Source organism: Cyclopterus lumpus, chromosome 7 (assembly GCF_009769545.1).
Source record: "Cyclopterus lumpus isolate fCycLum1 chromosome 7, fCycLum1.pri, whole genome shotgun sequence".
NCBI lineage: Eukaryota > Metazoa > Chordata > Actinopteri > Perciformes > Cyclopteridae > Cyclopterus > Cyclopterus lumpus.
The window spans coordinates 14,669,498-14,688,104 of NC_046972.1; the positions used below are offsets into that span (position 1 = coordinate 14,669,498).

Consider the following 18,607-nt stretch of genomic DNA (forward strand, 5'->3'; position numbering starts at 1 on the left):
TATCCACCGTCATTGGATTGTTGAGGGGCACTTACAACACAACCTCAACCACCCCCTTGAGAGACACCCAATCTTCAGGCCATCTTCCAAAGCTCTCAAGAAAACTCTCCTTGTCTTTGTTCACTACACGCCTAAAACAGCTGTCATCCAGCGTGGGTTCTGTCATGAAATCTGGCCAAAGGTGATGAGACTGAAGGAAGGAATTTAGAAGCACAAAAAAAACTGAACATTCAGAAAAAGGATTTAGGAGGAAAAGAAAAGTTAAATCTTATTGAAATGAATCAGAGATCAAATCTCTATTAAAAGACACCATTTCAAGTAGACTAACCTGTCTAGTAAATTATAAGTAGAAAGTAAAAGGTTAGTCATTAAAAGAATTGGGCACAGACAAACAAGATTTTAACAAACATTGTGAGTAAATACTTCTCAGCTGGTTTTACATTTGATATTTATTGAAACAAAGTAGAGCATTGAGCCAATTTGTAAAAAGTAACAAAATATCAGCTATAACACATTACGTTTAACAAACCTCAAATTCATGGAGAAGCTTATAAATATACATATTTGGATTGGTAGAAATAGTTTGTCTATTGAGAATTATCACAGGGATAGTTAGCAGTTAACTGAGTGGTACAGGAAATCTGTGTTGATAAAAATCTAAAACGTCATCTGGGATATATAAGTGTATTTGTGTGTTACAGTAAAGCTGAACGTGAGTGAGAAGAAATTGTGTGTGTGTTGGATCAATAAGGTGCATTTCCCTTTACAAAAACAGTGAGGAGCCACATTAGTGAGAACACAATTTTTAAAAAAGTGACTTCAAGCAGTGACTTGAGGATGTCCAACTATTGATGGAGATGATGCTTTTGTTTTAAGCTTAGAGGAGGATCTGGTTAAGGAAAATAAATACAGTTTACTGATTGTTTGGATAGACATACTATATACACATAGCATGGAATATTTCACCACTGTAACCACAACATTGCCCATATATATTCAAACCATATTAAGTATTGTAGAATAATGTTAAATGGATAATCTGAATTAATATGGAAAAGAATGTAGGCTATAATATTGATATATTTGCTGATGCACTGTAAAAAAAGAAGAATACAAAAAAAGACAGCTGAACAGACAGGTTTAAGCCTCTGTATCAAAGTGCATAATGGTGGAGGGCTTGTTGCAGCACCTGGGGACTCTAAGGCTTCTGGGAGAGCTTAATAAATGGCCCAATCCCCAAAACAGTCCTCTTATTGTACTCAAAGGACTCTTACGATCCAACAGTGTCCCTTACTCTACATGTGGTGAGAGGGGACGAGGAGACTTCGGTTAGGATGTGAAGGCTGGTTTGGGACTGGGCCCATGAAATCACATCCATACACTACAGCACACATTGTCCTCTCAACACAGTCAAACAACAAACCAGGACAACTTAGTCAACTATGCCACTTACATCAAACACTACTCTTAGGAAATTGGAAGCACAATCCAATTTCACAATCAGTGTGACCCTTCTGACAAGAACAACTGTACTTTCTGATATGAAAAAAAGGGAGGGGAAAGATTTTAGGCACTTGAATGGGTTCAAAATCGACTGGTGATGACTGGGCCAAAATAAAACATAATCTCAAAATAAATATTTCACGATACTCAGTTTCTGAAGACATAAGATTTTTTTTTTTTGGTGAAAAAAAAAAAGTCTGTCTTTTTGTAATGGCATACTTGTTTAACTCTATAAATATAATTTATATAGTTTCTTTCTTCCATTCTTTCTCCATGTTCAACTCCTTTGCTCAAGTATACAGACAGATGTATGCCCATCGTCCGCAGGCAAACACACAGGCTCACACTCTTCTTCTCACTTGCAGACGAATTGGTCTACGATTTTGGTGCAGCGCTTGCACTTGACATAGCAGCACCAGTGGAACTTGCAGTGGCAGCGCTCCACTATCTGGGCCTTGTACTGGTCGTAACCGCGGCCGCAGCACATCAGCTCACACCCATCCATGCCTTCAGAGGTCTTGTTGCAAAGGCGCCCAACCGTGCCTAAGGAGCCTGTGCTCTGGTTCTTCAGGCAGTAGTCTGGACTGGACTCGGTGTACACCAGGTCGTGGCTCGTGGGAGCATTAAAATTGCTGTGCTTCTGCACCAGCTTTCCACGCGAGTTGAGCTTCATGGAAGTAGAGCTGTCGTACTTTTCCTTCAGTGCGTCGCCCACCTTGCGAAAGTCAGCTAGCTGCAGCCAGCAAGTCTTCAGGCTGCAGGAGCCTGATACCCCATGGCACTTGCAGGACACATTGGCCAGGTCGGACACCGTCTGAAGGAGGAGAGAAAATAAATAAATGGATTAATAACCAGATGAATAACTTGCAAAAACATTTATTCTTGTGTGGTAAACTGCAGATAAATGTCCAAGCAACACATTCTTCAAGTATCTAATACCTCTAAGGCATCACATTGTCATAAAGAACAGAATGATCCTGTCCATGTCTCCAATGGTATATTAATTAAAACATTGGCCACTCATTTGTCCTACTTGAAAGAAAACATCCTGGCAACAGTCAGCTTTTTTTTTTCTCTTTAGGTGGTCTTAAGATGTTTGGAGAGGAAACATACAAAAGTGCTGCCTTCATCTCCACACAGATCAAAGCCTCGGGAGGAGAGCGCTGACACAGCGGTTACACAGATGATCAGCTGAGACCAATCTAAATGACCTGGATTGTCTCACTTCAAACTACTCTTGCTCTTTCTATCCCTGGTTGGTCTCAAGGCCTGCAGGTTATTATCAGTCTGCTGGCAATCTGGTTACATCTTAAGATCTTTGTGGGTGTGTCTGTGCGAGTCTGTGCATATAACACCAGTTTCATACCCTCCTTCCAGCCTCGTTATTGTGAATATTCATCATCAGCCGGGCGCTCTCATACGAGCCTTTAGGGTAGCTCTTCTCCCTCTCACGTGCATCCACAAACTCCTTGGAGAACCTGTAGCCGTAGTTGAGGTTGTCTCCGCAGCCGCCCCAAAGCCAGTCTCGCGGCAAGTCTTTGGGGCGAGCCGCTCGGCTGCACCCACAGCTGGAGAGCTCCCCCTCTCTGCAGGCGCGGCTCACTGCGTTCACCACCCCTGCTGCGCTAATAGCATAGGTGAATGCCGTTTCTCGGCTGCCTGCAGACGCAAAAACAGGAATATAGCGTCACGTTTGGCACAATAAGAAACAGAGGAAACGAGAAATACACTTTATCATTTGGCACACCTATCTGCTGCTTTCATTTTTGTTGTTTCTACATTTATTTTATCCCAAATATGTGTCTCTATCGTTCTGCTTTAAGAATGTGTACAATGTTATGAGATGTGATGTCACATGGCAGCATTGACATACATTCAAGATTACAGAGCACTTCAACCAAGAGCTACATGTTCCTCATCAACAACATCTTGTATGTTGGAATCTGGTTTGCCGTCATTGGGCTTAAGCCAGAGAGAAGAGGGCGCCCTCCTGTGACAGAGATGCTTCTTAACAAGCAGCTGCCAATTCAGCCACATTGAAAGTGACAGTTATTTTACTTTAACTGTCATGACTGATCGATCCTGGAGCCATTGCTCATTAACTCCCAAAGTTTCTACATTCAAATGTCTAGATAAGACATAGGAAGTCTTAAGAACAGAAAACACACGTAAGCAGTTTTTGCAAACACCAATCCATTACGAGCTCTGTACACAGACTAGAAGAAAAAAAATGAAAATGAGATAAACGAAAGAAGAAAACAGCTGACCAAACTATTAGGCTGTGTGTTGACATTGAAGACGAGCGCTTCTACGAAATAAAAATGCACAGCTCATATACCTGCTGGGAGAGTGCGTTATAATGACAATAACATATGGACAAGAGAAAAGGAAAAGGAGTCACGCATGCACTACACCACAAATAAGGTGGAAAAAGACAATGACAGAGAAGATAAAAGATCAATAAATAAACCTTTTGGAAAGTCTGAATGATATTCAGGTGGGAAACTCTGGCATGAGCAGAGGTGATCAGAGAGAGTGGGGAATGTATTCGTCTAGTCTAGTACAACGTTTAATCCACCCCAAGGATATTGGCTTAATAGTGGACCTGTGGAAAGACAAACTGTCGTCCCACACACTGCTGCCTCCCTTCTCCTGCACCCCACCCTGGAGCTAGCCAAGCCAGGCAGTGGAGAGGGTCTGAACCCAACCACGCCAGCACCCCCTGGAGCTCAGCTATAAATCACCAGCAGTGTCCTCCGCCTGCAGACAGACAGACAGAACCACAGGCTTCCAGATAGACAGCCATAAAGGGGAGGACATGTTTACTTGGCCCAGAGTGGGCTGAGATGGAAGCAATGCTGGGAGGGAGAAGAGGAATGGGAGAGCGGCTGCTGATGAGGTTTCTATGAAGACTGATCTGTGGAGAGGGAGTCAGCAGAGCCAGAGACACAAACGAGCGTAAAAACGCAGGCATGTACAAGTATGCTCACAACAAGTACAGCACAATAAAAGGGTTGATTTACCAAAATAAAAAGCATTGAAAAAGTTTGTAAAATAAAAGCATTAGCATTTACCTCTAGTGGCATCTATAAATAGATGGTTGAATGTGACAACGTCCCTTTCCAAAAATGATGTCCTGGTTACTTGTGATCATCTACAGACCTCGTGTGTTTTCAGTGGAACTACTTTCATTCATAAAACTGTTAACAGTATGTTATGTGGATTACCCAGAGTAATGGGAATATCATTACTGGAAAGAAAAGTCTGGTTGAGCTCATTAAAAAAGGTTATTCTAAAAGTTGAAGCACCACAAACAAAATTCCATTCACCATTTATTCCATTAATCGCTTTGGGATGGGAGCAGAAATAGAGATGGATATCCCATAATCTATTGTAGGCAAGAAGAGTATTTTTTTTTGCTTAAAGAATTAGAGAATTGTGGGTAAACTCACCCTTCAAAGAGTACCAACATGAACCAAATGCCGACCCTTCCATGTGTTACTTTAGAGTAATTTGAAAGAGTCCCAAAATGTAAGCAACTCACAAACTGACTTAGGCTACTATTCAGTCAAGCTTACAGTGACCCTGCTATGATCACATAACTGACATTGTATAGCTTCATAAAATTCAGATGGATAGTTATGATCAATAAACGGTAAACCACTTTTACATTAGCCCCCGAGGTGAAGGCCCACATCCAAAGAAAACTAAAACAAACCATGTTAAATGATAGGATCCAAGAGTGGGGATTACTAAGAGAGGATTGTTAAGCTCTTGAACTTTCTATAAGAGATCCGAGCACACTGCGTGTAAGTGCACACACACGACACACACACACACACACACACACACACACACGACAGTTTAATCTCTGACAAGGTGATATATTGGTGCACACACTTATTGTACTCCCATTACTTGTAAATACAGGGCAGCAACAGTCCAGCTCTACAGTGTGTGCATCTCTGTGTGTAAGTGTGTGTTAAACTAGATTAGATTGTCTCTCATTCATCAGGAGAGAAGCAGATTCTCTGCCTCCCTCTTGCTTCATGTCAGGAGCTGGTTTTGCAGGCCAAAGCGACATGTGATTTATCCAACAACCTCACCCACCAACTATTCTCTCCACACAGCTGCTGAGAATCAACAGCCCCATATATTTCACACACACACACACACTTTCCCAAACAGACAAAAGGGGGCCGAGAGAGCAAATTAATAAAGAAAGAAAAGACACAGAATGTACAGATTCTAAATAACACTGGTGAATATACACGGCATACATGTTATTTGTGAACACAGGTGTTTGAATCTGGTTTTATGCGCTCTATGAGAAGATTTGCCTTTTTTTTTTGTATACATTGCCACCCATTTCTTACCTATTTGCATTACCCGTCCAAAAACAGATGAGTTGTCCACCGTGCTGCAGTTCCACCGCCGATGTCTGAACTGGTACTGGCACTCTCTGATGCCTGTTTTGGCACCTTCACCGATGTACTGCATGTGGTCCTGGTAAAGCTGGCACAGCTTCTTCTGGCCCTGTGACAGGCCCACCAGCTGGCTGCACAGAGGCTGGGCACCGATGATGTAGGCTTCTGGGATCAGTAAAGGGTTCATAGCCAGAGACCTGGATGAGGGGAGCCACATAATGCAGTTGTTTTCACTCATTTGACAATTTGACACAAATGTATGCACCTTTTTAAGCCAAACATTCTCAACAAACAGCTCATTTCACTTTATTAGTTTCTCCTTTGTGTGGGTTATCAATGAAATGAGGTGCAGTCTATTGAATGGAGCAAAAGCCTATAGACTCTTAGCTCTTCATGACATTGGATTTTAACTCATGTGCTAAAGACCAAGAACATGGAAGCATAGAGAAACGAGGAGGGAAAAAGGACCACGGTAAAGAGAATAGAAAGTAAAAGTAGAGCAACGAGTAAAATATAGAGCACAAAAAGTAAAAGAGGCAAAACCAAGAAAATCTGACAAACATACTATTTTTGTATTCAGTCTCAGAGCAGAGATTGACAATCCCTTTTTACTTGTGATCCTTTATAGCCAATCATGCAATCAAAATGTATGTCCACTTTTCTGTTCGTTTCATTTTAAAAGTTTTCCGAGGCCTTTTGGCATTTGCCAAAAATAAAGAAAGATGTGGATAACTAAACCCAAAATGTTTTTTTTTAAATACTTTTCACCAAAATTTGTATTAGAGAAAGAAAGATAAATAAATACAATGGACTGGAAGAGAGAGACATGGACACAGTTGAAACAGAAAGAGAGAAACATTAGTATGAGCATCTGGTTCCAGTCCACAGGACAATTAGAGCAGCCCATCCCTGAGCCCTAAGAGAAAGACAATTAGCCCCAAGTAACCTGATCGACTGGGGAAAGTCAGCAGCCAGCGAGGTAACACACACATCATATACACAAACGTATACACATAAACACACAAAAAAAACATAGACACAGACATGCAGACTGTCACTGTCTCTCTCGCTCTCTCTCACACACACAAACACTAAATCATTCACGCCTGTGTGTGCTCTCAGAGAGGAAACTGAAAGACATACACACAGTTGGTGCTCCAAACTCAGATTTCCAAAGGGTCTGTGGTGACCTGCGAGTCCTCAGATGGCAAATCCAACTTTACGGTAGTCGTCTACTGACCTGAGACCATTAAAATATGCGTATCTGTATAAATCCTCTTCAAATAAATTGTTTAAATTCTAATTTTATATTTGTGTGTGGGTTTACTGTAAATGCTCCATGTTATGTCCCTCTATACAAGCACTTAAGTTGGGATAGACAATTAGACACAAATGCAGAAACAGCCACAGGGTGCAAAGAGTTGTGATTTGCTGTAAGTAGGGCCTCTCTGGCGACTGGTAAACAGTATGTTCCCCATCAGAAGTACTCTGCGTGTTTAAGTGCAGCGTGCTCAAATATAGGCTTTTCTAATGGCAGTAGGATGCATGTCTACACACAAATGCACACACTCGCATATAGTCACACACGATGTTCGTGTTCGCACATATTTTGACGCCGACTCATAACCCACAGCATTCTATGTTTTCTATAATATTCATAATTTTGGTTTGGCACTATGAGAAGAAAGAAAATAAGGGAGAAAAAAGGTCCTTCCTGAAAAGCTAATGTGCTACAGTCAGCATGTTGTGTTACTTCATATGTGGTGCAACTGAAGCTGAGGAGGCTGACTTAGCAAACACGCACACGCACACGCACACTCAAACACAGGCCTGAAATTGTTTTTATATTGATCTTTTACTTAGTTTAAATTTAAAACAAAAAGATTTTAATCTATATTAAAACTAAATCTTTGTCTTTTGGCTACCTCATTTACAAATGTGACTCATCTACGTGTGCAAAGAGAAATAAAATCCCCTTTGAAAGCTGACAATCTCCCCTGGCCATGACACAAGTAAACACATCGTGCACAAATTTAAGACGCACTCAAAATATGGTCCATATGGAGAGAAAATTAATGCATACCACCATGAGTTGGCCTCCACCACTACCTGCATGAGGAGTGTGAGGAGTGTGAGGGCAAAGACACAGTGTCTGGAGTCCAACACGCTGCCAAAGGGCCAGGAAACCGGCCGACACACACAGCCCAGCCCCAGGTTCATACTGCCGGTTGATCTATAGGAGGACAGAGAAAAAAGGAGGCTTTTCAGTCCGCAAGCCTGGATGTTTACTTTACACACAGTTTATTGTGCACAACACAGAAACAGACAGAGACAGATATCTTTGACATATTTCAAAATGTATGGAGGGAATGCAATACATAACTCTTTTTCACATGCAAACAGCACAATGGGTGTGTGTGAGATGAGAGCCCCGAGGCCATCGGTGCTACAGCAAAGCGGTCATTTGGCAGCAGGTCTAAGTGTGAATCACACAAGACTGATAGACATGCAGCCCGAGAAGACACAATGGCCATGAAACCCCAGCTAGACACATTCCTGACAATTCACTTTAGTCAGAGAAAGAGACTAACATACAGAGGCAGACTTACAGAGGCCTAGTCAGACTGTGTGTGTGTGTGTGTGTGTGTGTGTACTTTATCTTGAAACCATTTTACATGCATATTTATTGTACACTTAAGAGTCAAACCTAAATTGTCTCCATTTTCAAAGACAATTATGATTGCATTTTTTATACAAAGATGGTGATTTAATAACATCTAAAACATGGGACTAGAATACAACACATTGTGTGATTTCTTTATTCCATACTGGCGATATGGCAGACCATGGTTTTTATTTGTTTCTGGTGAATAGGGTCAATGTTGTTTTGTTATGTAAATAGGAAACATCCTTGGTAAATAGGAATGCAATTGTTATACAAATTCGGTACTTGAACACATTTAATAGGACTTAACAGGAATATTCGGCCTATACTAAACTTGGAATTGGTTTTCTTTCTCTCATTTCCTTCATGGGAACTGTGATGCCTATTGCATATACAATTTGGCAAATAGCGGTCATGTCGGTCAATATTTGTATTGAAATATTTTTTCAGATTCATTCATTGACTGTGGGTCAGACTGAAACAAGTGACGTCAGTGGCGGACTGCCTGGGCCTAATTATACTGTGCATGCAAAAAAAACTACAAGGAATTTAAAAAAGGAAAACATGTCAATTATCTGCAGGCAACTGCGTGGCTTTTGGTTATATAGTTTGGCTTCTATGGAAGGAGAATATTTTTATAAATAATTACCTCTAAATTTGCGAGTTAACCCGATGTGCCAGCCATCAAGTTGGGCCATGTGTGAATTCTGGGACTCAAGCAGCTCTAATTTGTCACCCTGCGTAATTTTCCAAGGTTGAGTGTGGAGACATGGGCCTGCCTAATACTCATTAAAAGGCAAGGCCAAGTTCACCATCACTCACCCAGCGCACGCACACACGCACACACGCACACACGCACACACACACATGTGCTTTCAGTTTGTGTGCTGCTTCAGTAATAGTTGGTGAGGTTATGTTCGTTAAAAGTTCTTCCACATACATTAAAGCAATAATCCACAGAGGGCGGCGGTTTTATGCAGATTTTAAACCACATTGGACAGGAAGCACATTTTAAAATATATTTATTTACAGATAATTAAGTTCTACAATTAAATACTATTTTGCGCCAAGCACTACACTTGAAGTAACTCACAGCTGGTGTGCCACACCTTTTTTTATTTTTTTTATTTAACATTCATTTTCAAGTTTACCGTCATGATGCCACAGGTGCATGCAATTATCTCAGATATATAAAAAAAGAGTCTCAGCCAATCAGAGTCGAGAACAGTAATTATTACATTTAAAAGAGATACAACTCTTGTATTTTGCAATTCATATTACTTTGGCCAATACTGCGTAATTAATGTCATTGCTACAACTATTAAACACTAAACAATACTTTAATTAAAATATACATCGGAGGCTATTTCGCATCCCTAAAAGCTGCGTACATCCTGCGCTCCATGACCCCGGGAAAGGATTTGACCCGAGCAAAACATTTCAATACAATTCATTGTGACTTTACTGGATGACTAACGACTACCTATCAATAAAAGTGGCATCAGATTGGGCCGGAAGAGAGAAATTAGAATAACGTCGTCGGGATGATAAAACATCGGGCGCTCCTGTTGCAATGGATCATTAAGGAGGCTATTTGTATTTATTTTTTAAGAGTCTGAGACTTAAATCGATTTACATTAAACCTGAGAGTTTACGAAAGACCCGTAGCCTTCGGTTTTTTAAACGAGAAAAATTATACCCGAATTATTTCACTGTCAAATGTGGGATTATGTCTTTTCTCACTTTTGTTTTTCTCTGACCACCTTGTCTAAAATATCATGATAATTAATAATAATAGTAATTGAATTATGTTAGCAACAAATGATCGTAAAAATGTGGAGGGAAAATCATTAGGGGAGCTATGAGTGTCACATTATGACAACGTTTAATGATGACTATTATTTGTAAGTGACTATATTTATGGTATGGCCTGTTGTTTTTTAAAGAGTTTGGATAGTGTACATGGTGACAAATTGTGTTTTTTTTCAGAGTATAGATGTGTAGGGGGAAAAATGAAATTCATTGCGCAGTTTCATTAAAAACGTCACTTTTTCTTAAACTGCATTACACCCTAATTTACTGACTAATTAGTGAAATATTATCCGCATATATTAGCGCAACACATTAGTCTATTTTCCTGCCTGTCCTGTAGGGGAAAAAAACCAGGAGAGGGAGCCAGGTACAAGGATTTGATGAGGAGAAGCAGCACAAAGAGCATTGCCTCATTTTAAATGGAGACCGTTAACAATGGAAACTGAGAGCAGACTATTCTTTTGCATTTATATGGTTTAAAAAAAGTTATTTAGCCAACATGGCATTGCTATATTGGTCACAGTCGATGCAGTGAGGGAATGTTTCACATTTCACATCTGTCATGCACTTTTGTCCACATCCAATAACCAGTATCAGCCGGAAAAGGTCCCACTGAAACACGCATTTCCCACTCTTAACGATAAACTGCTGCTGCATTGGAGGGGGAAGAGTGAACAAGAAGACCTATAACGGCTACTCACCAGGGAGCACAGCCCGTTGGAAGTTGTAATCCACTTTCTGAAGACGATATCGAATCAATAATCCCAGAGCAGGCCAGGTGGATGTAAGATGTCCTTTTTCCGCTGCAGTGAAGAGAAGTCTTGTCGTTTTATCCGGATTTCTTGGTAAGTGCTTGGTTGTGGTGAAGAAAGCGCAACGCTAAAGCTAGGAGATCTTCAGTTTGGTGTTTTGGTGAACACGGACGCCCGACACTCATTGGATGCATGCGCTCCGTGCGCCAAACAGATTAGAGGGCTTGTAGGAAGCAGCGGGACACATACAATGTCCGAAGGCAGTTTAAGGAAGGAAATTAGCAGTTCCTTTAACGAATCAGTGCACGACTTTGCGTTTACTATTAACAAATAAAACCATCTACGGCAACCCCACTGGCGGAAAAGTCGGATGTCGATTCTCTTCTAATTGAAAGCGGCCTACTTTAACAGTCCCTATCCAAGTAAAAAAAAACTGTCCAATATTATATCTAAACAATGTCAAACCAAAAACATGAAAAATATGGTTATAGACATAAAATCCAGCCGCTCACACGCCGAGGTCATAGCGCGTTTTACCTGCGGAAAGATCCACACGGTGAACCTCGCCACAAACGACTTGTCAATTTTCCTTCCATCATGTGCAAAAACAGACTTTGACAATTCCACTGCTCGACTTAAAAGTGTTCACATGCAAAAAAGTAAGTCATCCGCCTCGCAAAAAAAACAAAACAAAACAGATGGCACAATTAATCGGCTCCAGACAGTATGCTCCAAAAAAAACTTTCCGCGCGGACTATCTCCAAACAGTGCGGCTTGGCGAGCGCGCACGGTGCCAGGGGGAGGAAAAGAGCACAGCGTGTGAACAACAGCGGCTTTGCTGAGGCTCCGAGTCTGTCGTCCTTCCACACCGCACGTGTGTGTTGTAGTGCAGAAAAGTATCATCGACTATCCCTCCCTCTCTGCTTTTCTCTCTTTCTCTCACCTGCTTCAGTCGCCTCCTCTCACAAACTAGCACACTGCAGCTTGGACGCGCAGCGCAAAACCTTCAGATGGCGCATGCGCTTCACATTTCTCAAATCGTCTTTTTCTTCTTCCAGTCACCAACTTTCAAGAAGCAAGGCATTTGAGTGAAGGTGAAGGTGAAGGTTGAGAGAGAGCGAGAGCGAGAGAGAGCGAGAGAGAGAGAGGCAGAACAGGCTGTAACAAAACAAGCGTCTCTATTACCTAAAATAAACTTATAAAGCACCAGAGGCTATTACCCTATCCATACCAGAGCAGAGTTAGGATTTTCACTGGCAGCAGATCGAGTTGCCACTCAGTAAAATCAAGACAAGCAGGCCCAGATTGTGTGCTTATACAGGCTGCTCTCATCACCTGAAGGCCTGTGAGCATTAGGGTCATTACGGTAATTATTATTTTATGGTACATTATCTGAAAACATGTTGCAGGAATCCCTCGGCTTACAGTTCTATATTTTTCAATGAACCCGATGATGAGTGTCAGAGGGCAAAGTGTTTAATAGTTTCACCTGTGTCATTGTCGATTGCTCACTCTGTGCACACTGAAGGCATTCAAGGGTGAAATCTGTGTTATATGCAATTGCACTAGACAGAATTTCATCTGGATTGAGGAAATAGAGATAGAATAACAGTCAGTAAAACAATGCTGACATTAATTGAAGGGGTCACCTGAATGTCTGGCTTCATGCCCAAAATAAAGACTTGCCTCAGGTGATAAAGGGAGGAGATGGGAAAATAAATTAATTTAGACATTTTTATGATACTAATCTTCTTAGTCAGGTGGAGCCAATCTTATAGCTCTGATATGGGCCTAAATCAAAGCAGTGTGAGTCCCTCAACCTTTACTTGAAAGAAGGAAGAATACAAATGTAAATATGGATATAAAACAAAACAGATTTGCACATGACAAACTTAATTCATGCTCCACAAATGATCTGGAATAATACAAAAGATTCAGTAAAACAGTTATTGCTCATTTCGGCCCCCAACATGTTTTAAAGTGACTCAGAAATCCTTTTGTGAGAGCCGTCATTTTTGTCACGTTTGTCCACAGTGTATGTCTCCTTTAGGAATGTAACGCTTCACGTGGCTGTGAATACTTGTGGCAGAATGAGTGTGAAGTGCTTGCAAATCTTGCAAGAGTTCTGTTCCCAGCTAATGTTACCGTGGTGGATGCTGGAGGCTGCGACTGCGTCAAAGAGCACTTAAAACATGCTCAGCCACATTTCTGATCCCTCACCATGCCTCACTACCCCTCCTTCCTCCATCAACCCCCCTCCTCCTCCTCCATCCCCCCACGTTCCCCTAGGAAGAAAACTGGGCAACATCTGGCTGAGTTTATGAGAGAGAGAAAGAGAGAGAGAATTGGTAGACCTTGAAAACTGGGGAGAATTCTTTCTTGGGCAGTGCAAGAGCCTATTGTTGTAGTTGCCATTAGTGGCGGTGAAACTTTAATCTTGTGAAAATACCCATTGTTGCACTCAAATTTACCAATAAAACTGTCAATGTCAACATACACGTTATTGTCTTTCTGATAAAAACACAAGTTGCAGTTCTTGTGAAAAGAACTTTTATTCAAACAAAAGAAACCAGCTGACCACGGCAAAACACTGTGGAACAAGTCAAGGGTGAATACTGTTACCCCTCAAACTTTCACAGTCATCACAAACACGAGAGCAGCGTGAAACCACACACACATGCACACACACACTGTACAAAAAATGTACATGTTAGGTATAAGGGCCAAATGGAAACACTGTTATACTGTTGAATCAAAACACAACACTGTCAGTTCTCATCAACCTCCAGCACAGTGAAAAAAGTAATGACGCACGTCACTTCATAATAAACAGACTCGCCACTCAGATTCAAAGGATCAACAAATAAACAACAAAATAATACATCACTCATTGCGTGCTAAGTCACACGCAGCTGTTAAAACTTCCAAAAAAAGAAGAGTGGCACTCAAAACTGTTCCGGATGTAGAAAAGCTAATAACATGATATTGGTTCATTTAACAAATGCACAGCAGGCTAAAAGAACACAAGGAGAAATTTATAAACAGACTGTTCTTACAGTAAGATGGCTGATTTGAGGTCAGCTGTGACTCCTTCCCTGTAAATAAGGGTCCTGATTTTAGAGAAGGTGTAAGCTGATCCTCAAACTGTTTTGATGGGGCATCTGTAAACCCAAATTCGCCTTTTTTTGGTTGATCTCTCAGCAAGTGCGAGATAGTGAAAGAAATTAGTAACTAGGGCGGTTTACCGGGTAGCCCGAATGATGCAGATGCAGACACATTTCAGTCATTTGTTTCAGCAGACAGGGTTGTCTCCTTTGGCACGGTACATTGAGAAGGTTTCTGTGGATTGTGGATTTTGAGGTCCATGTTGTTATATTTACAAACGTCAGAAGCAAACACATTCATGCCATCATAAACCAGTCCAGGATTGGCATGGGTTTACGGCTAGTTCCACTGGCTCGGCTTCGCCACACCAGTAGTCGACGGTGGTGGAGTGATTGCCGGTTGATGTGAAGCCAGAACTCTGTAGCACCGCAGTACTGTAAAATCAATCTAGCTCACAGTCTATTGAAAACAGCATGGGAAATGAAGGCCGCTTGCCAATACCTTGTAGGTCCACACTGATGACAGATGCTCCTGGGAGGGACATTCACCCACCCTCAGTGGGCCACTGCATTTGTCAGCGGAGGTGACATTCATCGGTAAGACGGTATAATCTCTGACCGGCTGAACGCTGAGCTTGTCCATATATGTATGCTTATATGTATGTCTGGGGGATCATGATGGTGGGGAATTATAGGCCGGTTCAGTGTGTAGGCTTGCTGTTGAAGCTCTTGAACCTCTTGGTACCTGGCTCTACAAGAAGCTGCGGGGAAAAAAAACATTAAGGAAAAATAGTCAGCATAAGAGGTCAACCACAAAGAAGGAAATACAATGGCTACATAGGTATATGAAGATGCATCATCTAGTCAAATATCTTAGGTGTTTTTTTTTATGTCTCTCCTAATAGGTTGCATCATACGATTACATTGCTTGGTATTAGACAACACATTCTTTGGTCCAGTGTAGATATTTCGTTTTTTCTTAACTTTAGATTGAGAATTTTCTTCCTCTAACTGTCTGGTGAGCCCCCAGAGGCCCTGAAGAATGTTCTAAATGCAGTTGGCAGCAGCCCAAACATCAAGTGCTCATTAATAAAAATAAAAAAAAACTGGAATGTGTCTGTTATTCAGGTTGCACAGCAGTCAGCAACAACTCACTTCTTTCCTTAGGGTTAGGTTGTGGAAAAAAAAGAAACAATGATGTATGTCTAGCTTGCTGGGGGCGCCTCATTGGCTGAGCAAACAGGACACAAAATAACTACCAATCACTGAATATGCTACCATCAGTCACTCAGAGAAGGCATGGTGAGAGAACTTTAATACCAACTTTGTTTCACATTAACAGGTAAAGTTGGGGAAAATGTTTTGATGGAAATTATTTGACCTCAACATCTTGAATGTAAGGGGATTACCAGTATTTAGTGGTAGCATCTTAGGTTAGTGTGTATAAAGGGGAATGTCAAATTGTATGGAAAGTGCAGGGCTGCTCACACTTTTCCTGTCTCCCTCTGATTGGCTGCCAGGCAAAGAAGGACCATCCATTACAGCCAAGAGTAAATAAACTTGCACAGCAATTAAAGTACCATCATTTGTTATGCAACATGGCCTGTGTGTGTGTGTGTGCGTGTGCGTGTGCGTGTGCGTGTGTGTGTGTGTGTGTGTGTGTGTGCGTGCGCGTGTGCATGTGTGTGTGTGTGTGTGTGTGAGTAAACCCGCTTGCATTGCAGTGTGACCAAATGTGTGTCTGTGCCTGTACATGCTTGTGGATGTGTGTTGGACGCCATTCTCAGGTTTCTTCACCACCGTCGTCTGCACTTAAATTAATGATTTTTAGGGCCAGAGAATCAACAAATATGGCCCCTGGTAGGGCATAATGGAGAGAACGACCTGCCTGTGGATGTGTTTGAAGACCGCTCCTCTTTCTTCTCTCTCAACACCTCACTACTGCCACACAACAGACGCATTCACTACACAAACTCACATGTGACGCCTGTGTTCATGCTGTTAATGAGGAAGTGTGTGTCGCTATGTGGTCATGAATGTGTGTACGCTTATCGGCCTATGATTATTTTACATGTCAGCATGTTGTGACAGATTGTTAAAATCATATGGAATTGTAGGCTTCTGAGTGTGAGTTCTGCATTTGTAGTAATGATTATGCTTCCCTTCAGAAACATGTGACAAAACAAAGCATATTATATCAGCCAGGAAAGCTACAACCCAAGAAGGATAAATTCAAGAATTCAAATGGCTCCGATAGGCTGCTTAAAGCCCTTTCAGCCCAAAGGTCATTGTTCACCATTTGTCTGCATCATCAGCTGCTAAGGGCTGCAAAACAAGCCAGCTACACATATACTGCAATGCACATAGAGAACATTTGAACAAGTTGCTCACTTTTGCATCAACTCCAGCTGGGCGATGTAGCACAAGTCATTGTTTCTGTATCTGAGTCAAATACAACGTTGAAATAAGTAGAATATGACTGAAAAAAACAGCATGCACATTTGACACAGAGTGGGAAAAAAAACACATGAAGATTCCATTTATCAAACAGACACTATCAGCGTGCAGCAGTGTGGCTGCATAAGGGCTGTATGAGTAGGAATGTGATAAATTGCACTGTAATATTCAAACCGAGACCTGATTTTTCCTAGGAACGGCTCCTGATAAAACTAAAATATTAACACTTGACACTCACTCTAACCGATCAGATGCAACCATCCTATTATCATATAGACCCACTTTAGTTAAAGTAGGCTTAGAAGGTGGAGGAAAGCCCCATTCCATAATGGCTTTATCCACACATACAGTATATATGTATTTATGTGTCTCTTTTGAGGTTGGTTTTGAGATCACAATTAGGTGCAAAAAATTGCTACCATAACAATACATACCTTTAAATTGCAAACTACAATTGCCCTCTCCCTCTTACAGCACTTAGCCATCATCTCCTTCTAACGCAAATCAACCATTCCTATCTTCTACTCCCTGCGTAACCCTCATCCTCCTTCCCACTCCTCCATTCTCATTGTGCTTGATGGTGGGATCAGACAGGGTGAACACTTTCTCATATTAATACTGGTTTAGCCTGTGCCTGCACACAGGAACATTATTAACTTATCAACATTTTCAAATGCCCTCTGCAGAAACAGGGGTCTAGTTGAGATGAAAACTAATTTATACTGCCTGGTACCCATGTGTTGTTCAAACAATGTTTATTTTGTGACCATTACTGTGTGACTACATACACAAAACACAGCAGATCGCAGTCCTTTCAAGTGGATAGACAATCCAAATGAGGCTTTACATCTGAGATCTTTCGGTCTATTTTATTAGTCCACCTGAAGTTTTTCGCAAAACCTACTAGTCTGCCTTTTCTGTTTGACTGTCTGTCTTTTGTCTTTTAGGATTGGGTATCAAGCCTGAGAGTCTGGATGTGAGCGACTGAACCCCTTCTTGTCTTTAAGTGCTACTAATATAAACTGCCCGTTAAATGGATCCTTGCAGAGTTTTGGGACCACCAATGTTAAAGTGCTGCTCTTTCACTATAAAGAGCAGCACTTGTGGTTGGTGTCTTTTCACTCCGACAGAAAAAAAGAGAAACCCACCAAATTCAATTCTGAGTACAAAGATTCAAGATACAAAGACCCCCCCCCCATACCTCACTCTACCAAGAGGAGTTACATAAAACAAGCCATTGTATGGTATGAAGGGCCAATTATCCAAAATGCCTTGCAAGGAAAACCATAACAAAAACAAATCACTGTTCTTTTCATGCGTCTGATTAATTGTATGCAGGAGTAATGGTGATTCAACATGCTAATTGATGACGAAAAAAAACAAAACATACAGCATCTCCATTGCAATGCAGTGTAATCCAATTACAGAAATTGGATAGAAGAATTTAACCAAGAAATTTAGCACTTAACATTTGGTGCAGCTCCCAAAACTTATCCATTTATTATATATTAAATGGATAAAAAAACAAGAATCTATGTACACAGCCCTTTAGAAATGCTAAAATTATGGCCTACATCAAGCTACCACAAGAAGAGAGAACATCTCCTCGGCAACAATTGCTTCAAGAGCTCACCCTTTCTTCCCAAATTTCTCCTTTTTTCCCACTCTTTCTTTTTTCAGCCTGACTTTTACAACTTCCTCCTGGTTGGGACTGCAGCGCTAACCCAAACAAAACTCCATTTTTTAGTTATTGGCCCTCATGGCATGTAATGGAGAATCAAGCTAATTATCCCTACAGCTGTTTTCACTTGCTTTTTATGTAAGCAATACCTGGCTGATCCAGAGAGCAACAGTGAGGCCCTTCTTAACGCTCCAGGCCTCCAGGCC

General features: G+C 41.3%; 2 protein-coding genes across 2 annotated transcripts in view; both read right to left on the minus strand.

Annotated features, from left to right (window-relative positions):
• Positions 1 to 438: 438 nt before the first annotated feature.
• Positions 439 to 12,208, minus strand: wnt5a (wingless-type MMTV integration site family, member 5a). Its single transcript, XM_034537524.1, has 5 exons — positions 11,109 to 12,208; positions 8,014 to 8,163; positions 5,880 to 6,127; positions 2,870 to 3,162; positions 439 to 2,317 (listed from the first exon to the last, which is right to left on the minus strand). The coding sequence occupies exons 2-5, from the start codon at positions 8,148 to 8,150 to the stop codon at positions 1,859 to 1,861; spliced, it is 1,137 nt and encodes a 378-aa protein (XP_034393415.1). The 5' UTR covers positions 8,151 to 8,163; positions 11,109 to 12,208; the 3' UTR covers positions 439 to 1,858.
• A 1,484-nt stretch (positions 12,209 to 13,692) lies between these two features.
• LOC117733700 (ERC protein 2-like) overlaps positions 13,693 to 18,607 on the minus strand; it is a 132,718-nt gene continuing 127,803 nt past the window's right edge. The window contains exon 18 of the mRNA XM_034537523.1: positions 13,693 to 15,024. The gene's annotated coding sequence lies outside the window, so the exon portion shown is untranslated. The remainder of the gene's footprint in view (positions 15,025 to 18,607) is intronic.

Coding starts and splice junctions, on each gene's coding strand:
- wnt5a (XM_034537524.1), bottom strand. CDS start 8,150: ATGAACCTGGGGCTGGGCTGTGTGTGTCGGCCGGTTTCCTGGCCCTTT. Junction 6,128..8,013: donor GTGGAGGCCAACTCATGGTG/GTATGCATTAAT, acceptor CCCCTCATCCAG/GTCTCTGGCTATGAACCCTT. Junction 3,163..5,879: donor TGGACGGGTAATGCAAATAG/GTAAGAAATGGG, acceptor TTGCGTCTGCAG/GCAGCCGAGAAACGGCATTC.